The sequence below is a fragment of the Spermophilus citellus genome, assembly GCF_964194105.1.
Source record: "Spermophilus citellus genome assembly, chromosome: 16".
Classification (NCBI taxonomy): domain Eukaryota; kingdom Metazoa; phylum Chordata; class Mammalia; order Rodentia; family Sciuridae; genus Spermophilus; species Spermophilus citellus.
Window position 1 is genome coordinate 42,592,417 of NC_138196.1, and position 21,691 is coordinate 42,614,107.

At 41.3% G+C, this 21,691-nt stretch overlaps 1 protein-coding gene across 7 annotated transcripts in view; it reads right to left on the reverse strand.

The window, feature by feature from the left end:
• Positions 1-629: 629 nt before the first annotated feature.
• DLC1 (DLC1 Rho GTPase activating protein) overlaps positions 630-21,691 on the reverse strand; it is a 391,806-nt gene continuing 370,744 nt past the window's right edge. For 4 of the 7 annotated variants that reach the window (XM_081269381.1, XM_081269383.1, XM_081269384.1 and 1 more), the window contains 11 exons: positions 16,940-17,003; positions 13,631-15,054; positions 12,675-12,851; positions 9,636-9,795; positions 9,320-9,518; positions 7,514-7,727; positions 5,944-6,058; positions 4,863-5,081; positions 3,942-4,159; positions 3,036-3,209; positions 630-1,831 (listed from right to left, as the gene is read on the reverse strand). In XM_081269381.1, the coding sequence (XP_081125507.1) occupies positions 1,711-1,831; positions 3,036-3,209; positions 3,942-4,159; positions 4,863-5,081; positions 5,944-6,058; positions 7,514-7,727; positions 9,320-9,518; positions 9,636-9,795; positions 12,675-12,851; positions 13,631-15,054; positions 16,940-17,003 (3,085 nt within the window). In that variant the 3' untranslated portion in view covers positions 630-1,710. Of the gene's footprint in view, positions 1,832-3,035; positions 3,210-3,941; positions 4,160-4,862; positions 5,082-5,943; positions 6,059-7,507; positions 7,728-9,319; positions 9,519-9,635; positions 9,796-12,674; positions 12,852-13,630; positions 15,055-16,939; positions 17,004-21,691 lie in introns of all 7 variants that reach the window. The other 3 variants (XM_081269380.1, XM_081269382.1, XM_081269379.1) reach the window with 1 other exon arrangement.

A 21,691-nucleotide genomic window follows, 5' to 3' on the forward strand; every position in this document is an offset into this window, starting at 1 on the left:
GTACAAAACCCAAAAGAATATCTGAGGTATAAATACAAGTATATTTTAAATAATAATCTTTGTCATGCTTTATCTGTGTCTGAAAGCACAGTGGACAGACATGTGTACATATTTCTTAATAGAATGGTATATACAACATACAATCTTACAAATCTGGAAGCCATCAAAATTGAATATACAATTATATCTTTGCGAGGAACACTGATATCCAAAATACTCAAATTTTAAAATTCTAATCTGACCCACCCCCCAACTCTTCAAAGAACCTTTGAAATAGTAACACTGACAATGGTAACTAAGTTATAACAAAATAAAAATCCTTCTTACAACTCTCATTCATACATTATTCACTTTTGATCCATACAAAATAAATTCACTAATACTGTCTCTAGAGTCAATCTTTACCATTACAGTAAAACCTGTATAAAGACCACCCTTCCAGAAAACTGTGCTGTATTCTTTCACTGTGATTACTACTTCCCCTTAGGACATATTTTGAGGGCATCATAAAAGAAAAGAAAAAGAAATATAGGAAAAACAAACAAAACAAAAGCTAAGAAACCAGAAAAACCTATTTGCTGATAAGAACAAAACCAATTAATAAAAATGTGCAGCTTTCAGGAATGCTGTTAACAACCACCAAAAAAGGAAAACAGAAAAAAAAAAAAAAAGACTTTTGTGCCTGGGTTAAACTTACAGGAATTTCCTTGGGACAGTTTCCCATGTTCTCATGCATAGTGTCTCAAAGAATTTGTGCTATACACATGAAACTGCAAAGAACAGTAACAGGTTAAAAAAAAAAAGTTTTGATGCTCGATTTAGGAGTAAATAGAGTGTTTAGTTTTTACCTCTCTTAAAAAGATAAAAACAAACAAAACCCCCCTGGTGCTTTGGAGCCAATAAGGTCAGGGGAAGGGGATTATTGTTCCTGAAGTCATCTTTATTGGTTAAAACTACATCCCTGTTTGCAATCAGGTCTAAAAACAAACTGCATTTGCAATGAGTGTTGCAGTGAACCTGTAATGACTTCTAAGGTAAAGAAGAATTGGTGGATAATATATATGCTTACCAACCTGGAAAAGAAAAAAATGGACAAGTGTTTGTTGGGTCTCCTTTCTGGATGGATCCATGGGTGGTCAACTATTCCAGGTTAAACTGAACCTGCTGCATCGACATCCTTCCTGGAGGCATCTCAGTGTGCCAGACACTGCATTCCAACGTAGACATCTATGCCACTCAACCAGTGACAAACACACATTCACACTCCTCTGTGCAAACCTTTCTTTGCTCATCTCAGTGAGAAAACATGTCCACAAGTACCAACTATTCCAGTGGATACACCAGTCCCTCGACATACTGAAAATCAATGACATAGGTAACATACACCGATATCACAGAGAATGAAATATCTTCATTGTCTTCCATAATGTATTTAAAGAGTTTTGCTTCTCAGAAGCAATTTGAATTAGAATACAAGAACTTTTTTTTCTTTTTTTATATGCACAGTCTTATATATTCCAGTCAAGGTCTCCAGAATAGACCTTAAACAAACAGGAAGCAGCTTTAAAAATGTATCAAATTGCTACAGTCACTTTCTATACTCTGACTTGTATTTGCTTCAGGATCAGACACACACTGATTCTTCCAAGGACTGGCAAGGTTCTGGAAACAATCACGCAGGTGGTGGACACAGTTGCTTTGCTTCAGTAATCACCTAGATTTGGTATCCTTGGTTTCAGTGCTCTGATTAATGAAGGAGTCTCGAATCTTTACCACTTCAGCTGCACACAAATGTCCAAAAGATTTTGTGTACCATTCTGGCATATGACCCCTAGTAAAGAAAGGAAAAGCTGATGATTTAGTTGGAAAACACTGAAATAAGATGAAAGCAATCCCAAATACACATTCATTTCTTTCTTTTCCTTTTTTCCTCTCCCTTATGCTAGTGCTGGAGATGGAACCCAAGGTCTTACACAGACTAGGCAAGTACTCTGCACCACTAAGCTACACCCCAGCACCAAATCCATTTCTTGATGGACCAAATGTATAGGTAAAGATTACTTATTTGCTGGGCGCAGTGGCACATGCCTGTAATCCCAGCAGCTAAGGAGGTGAGGCAGGAGGATCACAAGTTCAAAGCCAGCCTCAGCAATGGTGAGGTGCTAAGCAACCCTGTCTCTAAATAAAATAGGGCTGGGGATATGGCTCTGTGTTTGAGTGAGGCCGAGTTCAATTCCCAGTATCCAAAAATAAAAAAAAAAAAAAACACCAAAAAACCATTTTTTTAAACCCAGGCAATTTCCTGGGATATTCATTGCACATTTGAAACCAAAGTTTTCTAAGGAACAAAACATAGAACATAGATATTGAGTGAAACTGCTTAAGAAATGCTTCGGCTTACATCATGGAAAGAGATCACAGATATCTGAAGAACTAGTGAGATGTAAATATTTCAAAGGAGAATTTAGTTAACATGAGAGATATTTTAGAAAGAGTTTTCAGAACTTCATTTGTTTGGTCTGTTCTGTTCTATCTCACTCATTTTCTATACTGCCTAAACTCATTTTTTTGGTGGGGGGGTGGTGGTGCTGGGGATTGAACCCAGGGCCTTGTGCATATGAGGCAAGTACTCTACTGACTGAGCTATATCTCCAGCTCTCTCTCATTTTATGATATGATTACACATTCATTTTTGGCACAGAGTGTAGGCCTAATCAATTACTAAAAGTTCTCTTCATATTATTCAAACACCTTTGAATATAAAATGAGAAATGTCTGCTTGGTGGTTGAAACATAAAATATATAATTTCCTGTGGGAATTAAATTTACTGTAGAACCACTAAACTTGTGTTGCTTTAGGGCCACATTTTCTAAGGAAGTGGTGTTACCCAATGACCAGCAAAAACCAATGTGTTACTTCATGATGTCACCAAGATACCATGGTGTGGTCATTTAATTCATTTTTTCGCATCAGACAACAAGTCTAATTCTTCCTCAGGCCCTCACTGTGTCCAAAAGGACAGAGTCAGACATACCTTAAATCAGCTCGGCACATGTAAGTGAGTTTGGATTTTCCTGACCCGCAGGGTTCAATCAAATATCTAGACAGGAGCACGTTGACCCTCACGCCTGCCACCGGGGCACGGTCGTGATCCACAGAGGTGAGTAGTAGGGCACAAGCTCCTTTGGGTAAATTCGTCCTCCAGGTTCTGTGGAGACAAAACCAGAGGGAGTGAGAAAGGGATTTCCTGGAAGCCACACTGAAAATGTGGCATCACCCAGAAAGGAGGAGGGGCCAGGCTCAGTTCCATGTATGACCCACGCCTGGGTTCCTGGCATCCTCTAAACTATTGGACACAAGTTACTCTGGGATGAGTAACTCTGCACAGCACGACGTCCACTGAGAATATATAAGCTCAGACTTGGAAAAGAGGGCCAATGGGAAGTGGAGCTAAAAGCCATTTTTTCCATTTTACAAAAAGCCTTCAAATGTGGACACCCAAATGAGTACCACTTCTGTTTGAAAAGTTCTGGACAAATGATGTGACATTTCCTCAGAGATTTTTCGAATTCTTCTTTCAGCAATGTCTCCAGAGGATTTATGAATTACACATAAATCAGCCTTAACCACATCTCACTTGGGACTCAAATGTTATTTCCTGGCTTATTCCTTCTCTAGCTGTTTCTAACCAGAAAAATCTACCCTAAAAGGGGCAAAAATCTGTTGCTATGAAGAAGCATATTCATCTGAATATGCCTTTCTGATGAATACACAGCTGGACTAGATGTAGACAGATTTCTGTATTTGGAAGTCTCGCCATTTTTCTGAGGCCTGTGTTTTATTTTGAACTGTGTAACTTTCTTGTAGGACTCTATAACACATAGGCTTGGTTCTGATATTTAGCTGCCTATGCCACAGCCATCTGTTTGGCAGATCTCACCTCAACACCACGTAGTCCCGAGCCGGGTGGGGTGCCATACTGTTTTGGACATACTGGTAAATTTCAGTCTGGCTGTCCAGGATTTCGATTACTTTTGAATCCAGCAAGTCGACATCCCAGAGGTGCTGCTCTTTCAGTAGGCGCTTTAAGATCTCCTCAGGCAGAGCAGGGACTTCGATGGTTGATCTCCAAAGCCTCAGAGGGGGTCCTTCACTCACCTGAAAAGAGGATGTATATTTCAGAGCTAAGAGAGCCATACACAGCTCGGCTGAGAAAGCAAATTGTGAATGGAGGGTCTGGTCTTGTGTTCAGAGGCTAATAAATCTATGACAGTAATAGGTTGCTGTCCTTGAGTATATTCAGGATCAGGTCTGAAAGCAAACGAAATAGCTGGTGTCGACTCTGGTCAAAATCATGATGTTTATTTTTCTGGTACCTGTATTAAGGTATATGTAAGATCAACCATCATCATACCCCAAAGCCTGTACAGCTATATGGATTACTCTCTTGTTTATTTATACTGAAGGTGGTAGAGATAGTGTTAGCAAATACCACTATGGACCTATCATACCACACAGGATGCCCAAAGTATAGTAACTGAGAACAGATGACGGTTACATGGAGATTCTGACTGGATTATGGAAAAATCTAAATATTCTAAAACATTCCTTTAAAACCCAGCACCAGTAATAAAACACCCCAGGAAACTTTGGTGTGATTCCATGGAACCAAAGGATTTATTTCATTAGAAATGGACTAAAATCCTCTCTAGTGTTCATTAGTCCTTGTGTGATGGTCTCCTCATCAGCTCAGGGAGTCTGGGCTACAGATTGCCAATGGATTACCATTGCCATGGTTCATCTCTGATCAACCCAAGTCCTAATCGCAGGATTTCAGAGCAGCCCACAGGGAGAAGCCTACCTTCTTGTAGGACAGCTCGGCTTGCTCAGAAGTCGAGTAGCTGACCCAGCCTTTAAACTTCTCTTTGACCTCCTTATACAGGCCATCCACACAGTCCTGGAGGAAGTGTTTGTAGTCAGCTGATTCATCCTTACTTAGGTGTCCCAGTGCCTCCAGTGTGAGGGGCTTCAGCTCTTGTTCAGTATAGGAATTACGACACCGGCTCATTTCCTCAGGAACCTGGGAAGGTCACGAGAGACACAAGGTTGAGACTCCAGCAGGGCTCATCCTCAGCACCCATCAGTGGAAGGACACGGGAGAATCCATAGCTGGGGTCCTCAAGGCAGCGTAGGCACCCTGACCCCATTTCCAACAGAAGGCAGGGAGTCCTTATGTGATGTCATTATGTGATGTCACAAGGAGACAGACAGATCACCTTGACAGATATGTCTAAAACATGTATTCCTGTGTAAGATATACGTGTTTTAGACATATCTGTGAAGGTATACTAAAATTGGGCTTAACTGAGTCACTGAGCAGGTGGCTCAGATACAGAACTTTAGTTTCAGATAATTGGCTGCTTTTGTTTTTTAAGTAAAGGGGTATGAAGGTAGGCAATTTCATGAAACATAATTAACTCTAATGAGTGTATACATAAATATAGAATTAAGACATTATCAGGGCTGGGGATATACCTCAGTTGGTAGAGTGCTTGCCTCACATGCACAAGGCCCTGGGTTCAATCCCTAGCATCACCAAAAAAAAAAAAAAAAAAGATACATTTTGGGGCTGGGGTTGTGGCTCAGAGGTAGAGAACTCGCTTAGCCTATGTGAGGCACTGGGTTCGATCCTTAGCACCACATAAAAATAAAACAAAGATATTGTGTCTACCAATGACTAAAGAATAAATATTAAAAAAAAGACATTATCAGGACACACACACACACACACACACACACACACACACACATATTATTCTCCAGCTGTGGAAAAGGATGTTTTCCTAAGACATGAACAAAATATCAAGCCAACCATTTGCCAAACACTTTTTGTCCCCATTCATGTTATCCTAACACAGGAGCCGACCTTCCCAACTCTTTACCTGGAAAAGCTTCTTGCACTCAGCAATCATATGGGCCAGCCCTTGAGTGGCAGCTAGGTTTTCATTCAGATCTTTCTGATCTGGTTTGCCCAAACTCTGTTTTCTTTGCATTACCCTGGATAAAAGAAATAAAGGGAGGGGAAATGAGTCCAATATTTATATATTGGTAATCAATGTATCATTCAAGGAAACTCAAAGGAGGAAAAAAACCCAAACATTTTCCTGGAACCTATTTATCACTAAGTGGTTCAAGAGAGCTTTTACTTTGTTTACCAGAATTTCTCAGAGTTTTATCGACAACACACACTAGAGATGTGTTTTTCATGAAATCCAGGGTATTTAAAGCCACTTTGTTAAATAGGTTTCTGTCTTTAGAGGAACAGCTGTTAAGGGCTGTGGTCCTGCTGGGGAGTTAGCCAGCTTCCGGAGGGTGTGGGGTGGGGGCCCTGGGAGCTGGGGTAAATGGTTTCAGTATTCTTACCATTTAAATAAACAGGATCCCCTTCACAGGTGAGGGATAAACCTATTCTTTCCCAGAGGTGTTGTCTTACTCTTATCTGATCTCTCTCTTCTACTCACCTCCAGTTCTCTATCCCATTAAAGTTGGAATGCCCCAGCAAACTTTCGGAACTAGTTAAAAGGATATTTAAGCATTGTCTGGGTTTTAGGAACAAAGCTAACTTCCACTAGAACAGCTAGGCCCCAGGTCTCCGGCTAGGAAATAACTCTTCAGGTTCCTTTAGAAAAGGATCTGCAGGATACATTTGGTATGGAGTTAGTCACTCTCTCAGACCCTCCATGAAAATGCAGAGGCTAAGACTGGCTCTGCTATTTCTTCCTGTCAGGCGTGGTCAAGCTACTTACTGAATTAAGCTTTCTCTAAGCCTTACTTTCCTCCTGTGAAAAAGAAATTTGCAGAGTCTTTACCTCCTGTGATTGTTATGGGGAATAAATGAGACGATCAATGGGAAGAGAAAGGTCCTGTGCCCAGTACAGAATAAGCACCTAGCCTTTATTATTTTTCAGATTCCTTGACTTTTTCTCCACTTTCATCTTGTGTATTCGCATTCTATGCAGAAATTTTACAAACGACTGGCTTAGGCCAAATCCTGAGTAGAAGCACCTTTGATTCTCGACATTAAGACCAGGCTGTTTCAACTTTGGGCAGAGGCTGGAAGTTTGGCTTGCTTGACCACGCAGGGAAAAGGCAGCAGGAATCATCCATCCAGTTTTTTTAAGACTTGTACATCGGTATTGTTCTTTGTTGGCACAAATAGGATGATGACACTATTATTAGACTTGCCCCCCATTACTGGCTGGGGCAAGGCCAGACTCAAAACCTAGTTGTTACTAGGCTGTCCATAAAAGTCATACTTTCTAGAAAGTTCTGAGAGGAAAAAAAGGCAGAAGTACAGGGGAACCTTGTGGGCTGTAAATGAAGGAAGTCTAACTCATTTTGTTTGGTTCAGGTAAGAAGCCAACAGGAGTACAGTGGCAGCCCTATCAGGAAAGGCCAGCTGCCTCCGTGGAAGGGCAGAGCCCCCGTGTGCACCTCTCATCTGACCTGTACCTTGGAGAAGAATTCTCTCTCTTCAGGGTGTTGAGGTGGAAGAGAGAAGGCGCTAAGCACACGGCCAGGTTGGTCGGAGTCATCTGGTTTTCTTTTACAGCCGCCGTGACATCACTCAAGAAGTAAAGAAGCGTCTGCAGAACCTCCCGGTTCTCATCAGGCAGGAGCATAATGGCAGCCTTGATAGCCTGGAGGCGCTGGTCTTTGGGTACGTCTGCGAGGTAGAAGAATTTCCCTCAAGCTCAGTGATTTTCCATGTATGTGGCAAGGAAACGTCCCAAAGCAAACATCAGCATCAAATACTGAACAAGCACTTGCAGAAAGTGCACTACAGGTTAATAAGGAAGAAATTATGGACTGCTACCAGTCACCAGCGTCACTACCCTCAGGTATTTCCTGCCTTGTGGAGGAGTTAAAAAATTTTAAACACTCATGATACCAATAATACTCCTAAAGCTACCTCAGACTTCAGCTCCGGATAATGCTCTTCTTTTAGTTTAGAGAACAAAATTTTTTTTTTTTTCCTGAATACTTTCTAATGATCCCTAATTTACTATCTCAATTACTGAAATCATTATACACTTAAACATAAGTTTCAATGTAAAGTCTTATCTAAGCCTTGATTATAAAAGATTGAGAATCTCTGGGGACTGTTGTAATTTTAAGTGATTTGCTCATTCTCAAAATGGGGAAAATTGTTAACATAGTCAGTCGACTTAAACAATAGATAGATTTAACCAGTAATTTTTTCCTTGAGTTTTAGAAACCATACCGAGAAGCTATTATAGAAATGCACACAATTATTCAAATAATTAAAAATGCAAATGAATCCATAAAATAATCTGCATGTAGAAAATGCTGAACTCAACTTTTAGGTCTTCTTTTTTAGACAGACCTTTTTTAAAAGCATGTAGTGGAAAAATTAAGTCACTCAAATGTAGCGGCCATAGGACAAACTTATTAAACAGCTCCATGGTTACAATACATAACAAATACCTTGGTGGGGAAAATGTGACCTGTGTTTTCATAAACTATGAAAGGATGAAACAAATAATGAAATAATCCAGAGCAGCTCCATTTCTCATAAAATGAAGTCCAATGCTCCAGTTCTAAGGACAATTTCAGCACCAAGAGAAGCTGCTTTGAAATCACACTGCTGTAATACCATCCTGAGCCAAGAAAAACACAAGGCTGTAAAAGCTATAATCCTGATCTTGATCATTAATTTCGACAACTGTTTGCTTTAAGCTTTGCTTAAAAGTGAGAAGAGCATGGGTATTGTTTTCTCAAGTATTTCTGGCAGGGATTGTGATGAATAACAGAAAAAGATTATTTATTCATTTTACAGTGTGATAAAACACAAAGACACCTGTGCAATTTTAAATACAACAGACCTGCTAGAAAGATATGAAACAAATGAAAATTTCAATAGACAAGGCCAAGAGAGAGGGAAGGGAGAGGGAGAGGGAGAGGGAGAGGGGGAGAGAGAGAGAGAGCGAGCTAGTTAGATATCTTGGTACCTGCTCTTTATCTAAGCATCTTAGATAACATTGCTCTAGAGAAAAATAAAGGGAGTTGGATCAGAATATAAAAATATGTAACTGCTTCAGCAATTAGAGACTAATGAGAAGAGAAACTTATTTCTCATTAATCAATAAGTATACAGGAACTAGTTCCACAAACAAGGAGGCAAGGAAGTGTTTCCAAGAGGTCACACAAAGACAAGAATGAGGCCAAAGAAGTTACAAGTTCAGTTGTCCCCATGTCCCTCCATGCCAAGTAACCTCAGAGTCCAAGGACACTTACATTGGTAGATCTGTAGAAAGGTTTCCGAGAGTTTGTTTGTCATGAGTGGCTCAGGAAGATCTCGAAAATACTGCTTCAACATGTCTGCCACATCATAAGCAGACTGTCCTTCATAGTTGACACAATCTGTGGCACTCTCATTCATCTGGCGCAGAGCCTGAATCCGGGATTTGACACCTGATTTTCTGAAGAGCCCGACCTTTCGGAAGAAAAACATTCCATGTTGGGATGAAAGCAGTAGTCTCCATTACAAAACTAGGAGAAACGTGCGGCTGAGCCCCAGGACGACGTGGGATCCACAAGTAGTGGTCCTCACCTGATCCAGACAATGGTTGCGGAGGTAGCGCATGGCCTGCTGGATGCTCTGAGGCAGGGGTTGTCCTGTACGCTGCACGTTGACCGAGAGGGGGACCCCGAACACGCTCCGGTCCTTGTAGTCTGGAACCTTGATTCTTTTCATGAACTTGGGCACAGCCCTGTTTAAAGAACATGGTGTGAAGGGGTGCGTTTATTTTTCTGTCTATACTTGTCCTCCTCTACAGATAAACCCTGTGGTCCCTAGATCTACGCCAATATGGTGACTATTTAAATTTGCATGAAATAAAGCAACCCATTCAGTTCCTCAGTTGTACTAGCCACATTTCAAGTGCTCCCTGGCCATTTGTTGGTAATCACTACTGTTTTGTTTTATTTTTTTGGTACTGGGGATTGAATCCAGAGGTGCTTAACTACTGACTGATATCCCCAGCTCCGTTTTTAAAAAAATTTTTATTTAAAGACAGGGTCTTTCTGAGTTGCTTAGGGCCTCAGTTGCTGAGGCTGGCTTTGAACTCATGATCCTCCTGCCTCAGCCTCCTGAGCTGTTGGGATTATAGGCAAGTGCCATCATGCTTGGCCCAGTAGCTGCTATTTTAGAATGTGAAAATCATTTAACTTCCTGCCATTATTGACAGTTTCACTGGACAATGTTGTTGTACGTATTTTAAGAGCTGGGGTTAAAAGGCCTGGTCGCATCTCTTTGGTTGGGGATTGTCCTTCCATTGTTAATCTTGAGAACCAAGGTCTATAGTCTTAAGGGAACCAATGGACTTCCTTATAAGATGGCAGTACAGGAAGAAACAGAAGCAGAAAACATGTTGATACCCTAACTAGATGCTTCTGATAAAGTTTGAAAACACGAGCTTCCACTTGTCCTGAAAAGGGTAATAATAATCCCTTTTGAGTCCCCAATGAGATCCAAAGCAGTTAAGGTAAAAAGGTTTAGGAAATATTGCATGAAAAAAAGAGCAAAGACATGAAGTTGGTCTAATATAATGAGCATCAACAGTGAAAGACCTGAATTCAAAATAAATTCTCTTAATTGATGACCCCGGAGTTATATCTTGCAGTTTCTAAGGATATAACTCTGGGGTCATCAATTATATCCTTAGGGGGTTTTGTGAGCCTCCCCTGGGTTTCCTGAAGTCCTGAAACTAGGTCCACCCCCAGCAGCGCATGCATCACCAGGAAACTCATGTCGTGCATTGAAGACTGTCACGCAGACATTTGAGCTCTACAAATGACTCCTCCGAATGAGACAAGTAAGACAAGGCCAAACAGGAAAGTAACTCTGGGCAGAATTTCTCCCTAATGCACGGATCCACAATGCCAGGCTTTTACGTTAAGGTTTTGACTTGCTGGAAAAACTGACCAGAACTTGAGAAATATTATAGACTTTGAGATTCCTGAGGGTTTGGTGGGAAGGGGATCGGCAACTCAGCAAGGGGAATCTAAAATATGCAGTTTTAAATAGCCAGCAGGGAAAATATTACTCTAAGCACACAGGAACACTGCAGAGGACCAACTGCTTCGACATTTGAGTGCTTACCCATGGCCACGACAGTTACTGTTTATAGCTCCAGGAAAGGTAAAGCTAAAGAGCAGAGCTGGGTTGGTATTTCCATACAGTTAAATATACAGTATCACGGCTAGAAGAGTGCATAATACTCGCTTTGTCGGGGGAGAAAAGCCTGGCTGGGGAATGTGGAAAGAACACATTACGCTCCCCACCGAGAATCTGAAGCATGTGGGGATAAACCGGTCAATACTTATTTCTGTCATTCAGAACAAACAACTTCTGTATTTAGCGAGGCTCACATAATAATGGCCTTTGCACAGGAGGGGCTTTGATGCTGCAGCTAAATTCACTGTGCATCCAGAGGAGGGTGGAGCTGGAGGGAGCAAGACCAAGCTACCTGGCTTTGCAGATTCTCCCAAGTGACTTTGGTCTGCCCCAGAGGGCTCCAATGACATGGACTGCTTCTCTGTTTTTATAACAACTGAATAATAAACACTTTGATGAGTGAAAAGACTTAAGGACGCTCAGCTGGCAATGCAAAATAACACTGAGATGTCAACGCAGAGGCAGTTCTGGGTTTTGCACTAAAGGTAGAAAAATTAGTGTGTACAGACTAGGTCACATCCATGATCCCTCCAATCTAACAATTTACATCTCAAGTTGGACACACCTAAGGCTAGATTTTCAAAAGTAACTTCGAAGAACTCATCTAATACACTTCGTCTTTATTTATACATTCGCCCATAGCATTTTGTAGTGCCTTCTCAAAAATTTATTATTCACTGCTTGAGCATCTTTGCTAGGAAAATAAAACAACCTTAACACTTGAACACAGGTAGACCTTTCAGTGATGCTGCAAATACTTATATCAAAAATAACTTTTAGGGCTAGGGATGTAGCTCAATGGGAGATAGCATGCTGAGCATGTATGAAACCCTGGGCTTAATCCCCAGCTCATCAAAACAAACAAGATTTCTAAAAACATGCATGAAAAGGATTACAGGGACAGGCAATGTACATCAAGCATTTCCAAGATGATCTCATAATACCTTACCATTTCTTTCTTCCCTTCTATGGGTATGACATAATAATGTACATGTATTTACTTATAGTGGGTTATTCCTACCACTGGAAAGGAGGCAGCAATACCACGTGATGTGAGAGTAATACATTCTCACGCCCATCAACTGGCAATTTGCCACTCCAAGAGCGGACAATGCAATCTGCCAGCCCTGCTGATAATTCCTTAAAACTCTGATGCCTTCAGCTGTCTTGAATGTGATCTCGAGAATGCAGAGACCAGGCTGGCTCTGGAAGAGTACTTCACTTGCATGCCTGAGACCCTGGGTTTGATCTCCGGCACCACAAAACAAACAAACCAAGAACAAAATGCAGAGTCTGCATGACACACTAAAGATATTAGCAAAGGACAGAACTAACTACCATGTGCTTACTGTGGGGATGGCCTCAAGGAGTTGACTGAAAAACATCACTTGAAGTTACGGTTTAAGTTCTTACCAGCTAAAACCATGCTTGTTAGAAGGTGTGTACTTCTCCAGCAGGGCTGTCAACTTGAGGAGCGAGTATTTCTGCAGTAGGTTCATCTGGGCCACAGATTGGCAGTTAATCTGCAGAGATACAGAGTTTAGGCTTGGCCGATGGGAGCTCTGGAAACTGTGCCATCTCAGTCTGTGCCTGGAAAAGAATGGGGCAGGGTGAGTGAGCACAAAGGTAGATGCAAAACTGGCCAAGGCTGCTAGCTGTCCTCTTAGGAACTGAAAGGATTCAGTTTTCAGGCCATTCATTTTCTTCCCCTGTGGCAAAGCCTACAATGGTTCCTAGGTGTCCACAGGGGATTTGTTCCAGGATCCCGCTCAGTTAGCTGAATCCACAGATGCTCAAGTCCCTTACAAAAGATGGCACAGTATTTGCATAAAGATGATACACATCCTCCTGTTTACTTTAAATCATCTCCAGATCACTTTTAATACCTAACACATAGCGAACGCTCGGTCATTAGTTGTTATACTGTACTGTTATGGGAATAATGACAAGGTAAAAAAGTTGGTACATATTCAGGGCAGACACAAGTTTTTTCCCCTGAAATTTTTTTGATCTGCTGTTAGCAGAATCTGCAGATGTGGAACCCATGGAGAAGGGGGGGGGGGGGCTGACTGCACACAACCTAAAATTGACCACGTAACCACTTCTAAAAGCACAGTTCAGTGGCATTAAGTCCACCCTGGGATTGTGCAGTCCACCTCCCCTTGTTTTCATCTTCCCCAAGTGAAAGTCCACACCCATTAAATAATATCCTTTCTTTCTGAATCTTGGATCTCCTGGGCTGACACTTTTCTCAGCAACTGATATGGCTATGAACATCGGTCTTTATCCCACTCCCTCCTACAGAACCAGTGAAGCCGACTCTTTCTGATCCCCACTCCTTAATCCGGTTGGAGGAGCAAGACGCTTACCTATTACACCTGGTCAGGGAAGCCCCCACCCCGGAGTCCCTTCTTTCCGGGATGTCAGAGGGCTCTTCAGGCTCATTCAGGGAGTTGCCTGTGCTGTCCAGGTCACTGGGTGTGGTCCGGTCGTTGTCCACATCCAGGTGTATCTGTTTGGGAGAGGACGGGCAAGGAGAGACAGAGTCCAGGGCTGAGTCCGAGTCTCCCTCATCTGAAAACTTCTCCGACCACTGGTTGACGACCCGCTGCACCCCCTTCACGTGGTAGAGGATGTCGTCCAGCTCGGGGAAGATGTCCTCATTCTCCAGGTCGGCCAGGTCGCCTGAGCTGGAATAGAGGATGGAGCCTGGCACGTTGTCGTAGATACTCAGGCGGCTGCTCATGGAGCTTGAGGAATTTCGCCTCTTAAGTTCCTTAGGGCTGTCATTGCTGTTTTCCCTCCTTAGGCTGATATGGCCAGGGCCATGGAAGCTTCCAGTCCTCCAGTTCACAGAGCTGTTATTTCCCGAAGGACAGAAGCTTCCATTGGAAAGGGCCTTGGGGAAGGTGCCAGGCTTGTGATCTTCAGGGATGTAGAATACTGTGTCCTCTGGGTAGCTCTCGCGGTTTTTAAAGTTCTGCTCCATCACGTTGTTAAATGTGGACTGATTGAAAGGATCAAAGCCTTCTAGATACATGCCCACCCGCTTGTTGCAGGCACTGAGGCTCCGTGTCCTGGTGACAGGGCTAGGTGTGCTGACAGCGCTGCTAGTTTCTGACTGGCTGCTGCTGCTGCTGGTCTGTGTGGAGTTGGATACACTCCTCTTTCGTACCATGGGGACGTTGATGTGGTTGCCATTGAGGGCTGAGATCTCCACGCAGTTCAGCTGCTTCAGCTTCTCCTCATCCATACCCTCTTGCAGAATGGGCCCACTGATGATCAGCCCCAGCTTGGAGGGTGCCTTGTGCTTGCTGTGGTGGGAGCCCTTGAGCTTTAAGCTCTCCATCCGTTTCAGCAAGCTTCGGGTCTTAGACTTGGCATTTTTCTCATGCCCTTTCATGCTAAAGCTGAAGCTGGATAGTTCCTTGGGAGAGGGAAGGCTGCAGAAAGAGTCATCATTGCCTATAAAGTGGCTGGAGGAGCAGACACTAATGACGGAGTTAGTCCGGGGTGTCACAGCATCCCCACTCTGGGACACGTGGGTGGGGATGCTGCTGGTGCTGCTGAGGCTCCGGACAGAAGACACCTCCTGGCGCTCGCTGAGGTCCGTCAGCATACTTTCATGGCTCATGGCGTTCTTCAGGTGGGAATCATCTGGGGACCCAGAGACTGGGTCCTGCTTTGGAGAAAACACATCAAACTCTTCAAGCCGGGACCACCTCTTGCTGTCCCTCTGGAAAGTCCATTTGCCACTTATTGCACAAGGCTCATCTTCATCCGAATCCTCACTCTGCAAAGACATAATGAAGCCATTTATACACAGGGACCGTAAGGTAGCAGGGGCCAGGACACATGCTATGGGCCAGGAGATTGTTCCAACGTCACCACTAATTGTTCCAAATTCCCCACTTCTTTCACATTTACTTTCTTTTTCTTTAAAATAACAAAGATATATTTAAAGAATGTAACAGGAGAAAGTCTGATCAAGCGTTGCCTGCTAAATAAGATTTTTTTGTTTTGGTACTAGGGATCGAACCCAGAGGCGCTTAACCACTGAGCCACATCCCCAGCCCCTTTTTATTTTGACAGAGTCTTGCTAAATTAGTCAGGATCTTGTGAAGCTGCTGAGGCTGGCTTTGAACTTGTGATCCTCCTGTCTCAGCTTCCTGAGTCACTGGGATTACAGGCATGTACTACCGATGCCGAGCTAAATAAGATTGATTTTTATGGAAACTTTGGATCTATCGGTTGTTTAATTGCTCACAAAGGAAACCTCTGAGATTGGTGAAAATTCCAGGCATGCAAAATATTTTGGACTGGAGTCGGCAATGGTAGGACTCCCTCGGGACCACCTCTGGTTTTGCTGTCTGTTGATAGCATATGTTTACGTTCCTTTTGCAATGAAGAAAGCAGTCTCCCAACAGTTAAGAAGAGTGGCAACTTAGAAGATTCAGCCACCCTAAAAATTTTTTGAATTCTCCTAAATTAATGGAGACCAGGCAAAGTGAGCCATCACGTGCTGGCCACTTCTTACCTGTTCCTTTTCTTCCCCTCCCCCCACCAGAGCGCACTCCAGGATTGTCCTGTGCAGTTTCAGCCCTAGACCAGCTCCAGGCAATTTAACAAGGCTTCACAAACACCCAGTCCTGACAGCAGGGAACATCCGTAAACACAGAGTAACATCTCTGTTGGTGATGTCTGATTCCTGTGCAGGTCTTAAGAGATAGGCTGTCACAGACTGTTCCATCTTGGCCTTTGAGGCACAGTATCAAAAGGCACAATTCTGCATGCTAGGTATCTCTGCCACAGGCGTGGAAAATATCACATGACCCAAGATTTGCAGGAAAGGGAGTAGAGAGCATTATGCGATGACTTGGAGACACAGCTCAGTGGGTGCTGAGGTTCCAGTTCATTTGTTTAAAAGGTCTAACTCCCCAAGAAGGCCACTTTTTGCAGGTCAGAGACTCTACGATAATTAAAATTTGTACTTGGAACAATCAAAAGTATGTTCTTTGATCCAACTTATTCCTGTTTATTCTAATTTGTGACACTCTTTTAGGAGATCTTCTCCTAAGATCTCCTAAAAGGGCCTCCCAACTCATTCGCAAAAGAAAATACCATTCAATTCAGTTATGTGCAACCATTGACTGAAATGTGTGGGATTTCCTGGCTTCTCTGTTTCCTCCCCCAATTCCTTTCCTCCCTCCAAATGTTTTATTATTCTTCAATATCCCCCCCCCCAACCAGCCTTTGTTTTTATCCTGACAGCTTTGAAATGTAGTTACTGTTGTATTTGGGAAGACAGAGGAATTCCTAAAGTGGGGTTAGCTTTATTTTCTCTAGGGAGTCACGTAAAAGTCCATTGGAATTCATTAAGTCTCATCTTTGTTATCACAGTAGGAATTGAGTTCGTTAGGAAAGATAATAGATGATTTCTTCAGACAAAAACCCACCTATTAACAAATTTTTACAAAAATTCTAAAAAAACTCCCCATCTATTAGCTGGTTGCCACTACACACTCTTTGGTAAACGTGACTGGATGATAACATTAAACATGGAGATGCTTTTGGAATGAGAAAATATGAGAAACAAAACCTATTACAAAACACATAATCCAGTTTTAGGTTTGCCTGCTTGTTTTCCCCAAATCCTATTATATAATTTACATACTCACTCTCTTCCGATGAGGACTAATTTCTAGCTTCATCACCGCACATTTGTTTAAAGTATTTAGACGCCTATAGAGCAAAGAAATAACATTAGCAAAGAAAGGAAACCACTAATGGGTAGGTAAACATTTGTTTCTAAACAACTGACATATTTAGTGAGTTTCTCTGAACTTAATAATATCAATAATTTATGTATTAGAAACTTCCCTAAAATGTGAATGGGTGAAATAAAACCCTTTATATTTCTTAAGCTTTTCATTTAAATTAATTTTTTTATGATTTTATAGTAAATTGTAACTTAAATTTTTATGATTTTATAGTAAATTGGCACACCACAAGGACACTGGCAGGTACCTCTAATTCTTCCTGGATTAAGCAATTCTCAATGAGAAAATGCATTTTTTTTCAATAACTGGTAGGTTGAGTCAGTAGGCAAATGCAATTAAGTTACTTCAACGTCAAAAAATAAGAACCTGTGATGTCTCTTTTCACAGAAATAAGGACAGCAACGAGAAACCTACTAGAGCCGTCAGCAAACAAGTAAATTGTATATCACATCAAAACTTGAAGTAACACTAATTAAAAAAAAAACAGCAGAAAAATCAGTAGAATAGAGGGGGAGGGGAAGAATGGGGGAAGTACTGGGGACTGAATTAGAGTACATTATATTCCATGCTTTTATGTCTAAACGAATCCTAAGGTTATGTGTAATTAAAAAGAACCAATAAAAAGGGAAAACAATTTTAATTTAAAAATAAGCTTTAGTTATGTCTGACCAATAATCATCTCAGGCAACCTCTTCATAATTTTATTTTATTTTATTTTTGTATATAGAGAAAATTTTAGCCCTCTTTAATAACTTCCTGTTCAGGAGAGAATAATGTTTGGTATAGTGAAAGCAATAACACAAATTATTATTTTAAAAATTTGGATACTATAACCTGTAGGAAAGAGAGTGAGAAAGAGACACAGAAATAGATAGATTAGGGAAATAATTTAGTGTCATTAAAAATGAAATGCTTAAAACTCACAGAGAAATAATGAAGTAGCTCAAAGAAGACATGCTTTCAATATGCCTGGCGAACTGGTCTGTGAAAGTGTGAGAGACAGCTCTCCAGGCCCCATTCTTCCTAACATCTTCCAGATGACCATCACTGAGTGTCCTCCGTGAACCTTCAATGTGCCTGTTTGCTGCCTTGTTAAGTAACACAAATCTCCTGACTGGGTTTCCAGTTTCTCCTAAAATTGCAATTCTTATGTTTTCATGGGATATCAGCACTTAATTTGCCCAAATTCAAACTGATCATGTACCTTCCTCAGGGCTTTATCTTCTTGATCCTGTTCTCGCAACTTGTCTGACAACTTTGATGCACCAGGATAGAAAGTATCTCTGCCTGCCTGATAAGCCTGCCTTTGATTTCCTAGATTATGTGGAAGCCTGTTTATAGAATAAACAGAGATAACACAGGGTGCCTATGTTCAGAATATTCTGTCTGATGGGAAGGGAAAGAAAACAAATAACCAAATAACGGAGGAAAAAGTCTGCAGATTTTAAAAACAAGGAGGTGTATAAAGTCCCTCTCCAAGGGGCATAAATTACTTAAATTACTTAACCCATAGTGTTTCAGTGCTCAAATGTTTTCAAGATTTTAAGAATCCAGAATAGTTATAGTTAGTCTTAAGTCTGGGTTTCATTCATCAAACCTGTAATCAAATACCTTCTTGACTTCATTTGAGCTTTAATGGTTGAGTGGTGTTTATAACCCAATTTACTAGGCATAGAGGCCTGTGGGGGGGGGGGGAGGCGGAGGGGTTTACTTCACCAATTCCAGATTGCAATCATACAAAAAAGACCCAGGAGGCCAGTTTTATAAAGACCAACTTCACCTTTTTATGCTGGTAGCAACAAGCTAAAGGCATTGCAACCCTGAAGCCCAGAGTTATTCTCTGGGGTTTCTGGGGTTTTCATTTATCCCCTGGGATCTCCAAAGAATGCCCACTGGTGTGACCTTATTTACTTATAATAGATGATACTGACATAAAACAGTCGTTCTAGCTAGAAAAGATAATCTGATCTCATGGAAGTAGAGAGTAGAACAGTGGTTACCAGAAGCTGGCAGGAGGAGAGGAGAAGAGAGGAATGGAGGGAGGTTTAGTGTAAGGTACAAAAACAGGAAGAGAAAGTCCTGGTGTTCTGCAGCATGGCAGGGTGACCACAGCTAACACTAATTTATTGTGTATTTGTATATTTCAAAATAGCCAGATGGAAGGACTTTGAATGTTCCCAACACAAGAAACAATAAATGCCAAAGGTGACAGATATGCTAATTACCAGGATGTGATCATTACATACTGTATAAATGTACTGCAATATCTAAAGTACCCCACAAATACGTATGATTATTATACGTCAATTAAAAATTAAAAAAAAATCAAGCTAGCTAGATGCTCACTCCAGGTGAGGCACTATGCTCTGTATTTTGTAGCTATCATCTCATTTTTGTCTTCAGTATCCCTATGGTGTGGCTATTATGATTTATCTTCATTTTATAAATGAGGACATGAGGGCTTGAAGAGGTCATGAATCTTGTCCAAGGCCACACAATTAAAACATGGTGGCTCTGGTGTTCTATACAATATCTTCTGCATTCTTTTCTAAAACAAATATTAATGATGGTAATAATGGGAGCAACTTATATCCCAAGTAGGAACCCTCAAATAAGTGGCTCAAACATTGATTATCCATAACTATCTGTCCAGAAGCCCTGGTCATCCCCACCAGCCAGGTCCCTCACAGGGCTCAGCTTCACAGGAATGCATTGGTTTTTATCTCCTGGACAACTTGTACCCTGCTCTGAACATGGAGGGGACTATCAGAGGTTCAAGAGCTTTGCTGCCCAGTGCTGCAGACACCCTGATAAAAGCAGAGCAGGCAGGAATCTGGATGCAAAATAAAAATAGGGAAAAGTAGAAATAAAGAGAGAGAAAGCAAAGAACCCGTTAGGAACTGAAAAATAAAACTTGTTCCCATTCTTAAAAGATATTTTCTTGGAATTAGTACAATTGCTCTGAAAAAAAAAAATGAGTTGTTTCCATTTAAGCAGAACAAAAAAGGTAACAAGGCTCAAATCAACTTTAAGGAAGTAGATGCTTGACACAATTTACGCACTTTCAGGGCTGTTTTAAAACAAAAGTGCATACTGAAGATGACAGTGTGGATATATATCTATGTTTCATTCTACCATTTCCAGTTGGTGCTCACAATTCTTCAATTTTTTTTTTTTTGAATTTTTAATATTTATTTTTTAGTTCTCGGCAGACACAACATCTTTGTTGGTATGTGGTGCTGAGGATCAAACCCGGGCCGCACGCATGCCAGGCCAGCGCGCTACCGCTTGAGCCACATCCCCAGCCCCAATTCTTCAATTTTTTAATAGGAGCAATTAGTTTTCATTCCAAAGGAAAATAGCAATTTAGAAGGTTTTAGGAAGCTATGGGCAGACAACATTTCACATGAGGTATCCTGGTATTAGATCACATTTCACAATATTGTCTGTATATGCTTCAGCACAAGCTGATCACTCCTCCAAGTATTAACACTGAGTAGAAGAACTCCTTCATCATTATGGCCTTGTCACTGAGGTGAAGTTAAAGCCTGGGACAAGAGCCAATCTCTTCAAGGAAACAAATAAATACCTAATAGTGATGTAAGACTGTTGATGAGCACTCCAAACCCAAAATACCCTAGTAGTCCTACAACTGTAATTTTATATTTAGTTCTTTACCAAACTTTATAGTTGAGATAGTTTTAGCATTCTAAGACAAATAAACAAAACAATCCCCCTCCCCAAACCCATTATATCTCCCAATCTTCTGCTCTGAGTAGAAAACTTTAAAAGGGAATAGCTCCTCCCAGTTTTTTGATCAAAGTAGTTAATGCCAAAGTAGTATGACCTGCTAATGTTATAGGAATATGAATATTTTCAACAAAGCAGAATGCTAGTGCATTCTAAGGATTGTTTGTAACATCTGTGTCTAAAATAGGGTCCAATACAAGGAAGGAATCCTGGGGACAAGAAATCATGTAAGATTTTGTAAAGCCTTTAAACTGAATTTCTGCAACTGTATTTCCATACATGTTTAAAATCATCTGTTCAGAATATTTCAACAGGGCAAGAGATGGATGTCTACAAAAAGTCTGTGGTTCCCGGGGGGGGGGGGGGGACTTCACAAACCACAAGGTGAAATTTTAAACCACAGTATAGCTTCATTATCTGTTGGCCCTGGAATTCCCCTTGCTGAGAAGGCATTTGGAATAGGCAGCTCCAGTGAATGAAGTAAATATCACATCATCAGTAAAACGAGTATCCCAGCTATGCTATGCACAGCTCAGACCTTGAAATGTGTTATCTATGGAGGGTGTCTGAAATCCGCCTTGTACGGCTCCCATCTTTTTCTTCTGACATCAAGAGGGAACCCTTTCCATATAGTCTATTTATGTAACCATGGGGACAAGGGTCTGTGGGTTTTCCATTACAAGCAAATCGATGATGTTTCTGTTTTCTGAAAAATTTCTTTTTAAAAAATAAAATCCAGTCCCCATACTTACTGCACTTCCTCAAATCTGGGTCTGATCATTTAATTTTTAAAGCACCTGACTTCCATTAGTGTGTTTCCTTCTCTCTGCTAACCTGTGATACATTATTCTATGTTTAAGAGAAAACAGAAGCCCAAGGAGAATATGAGGCAGAGTTTGA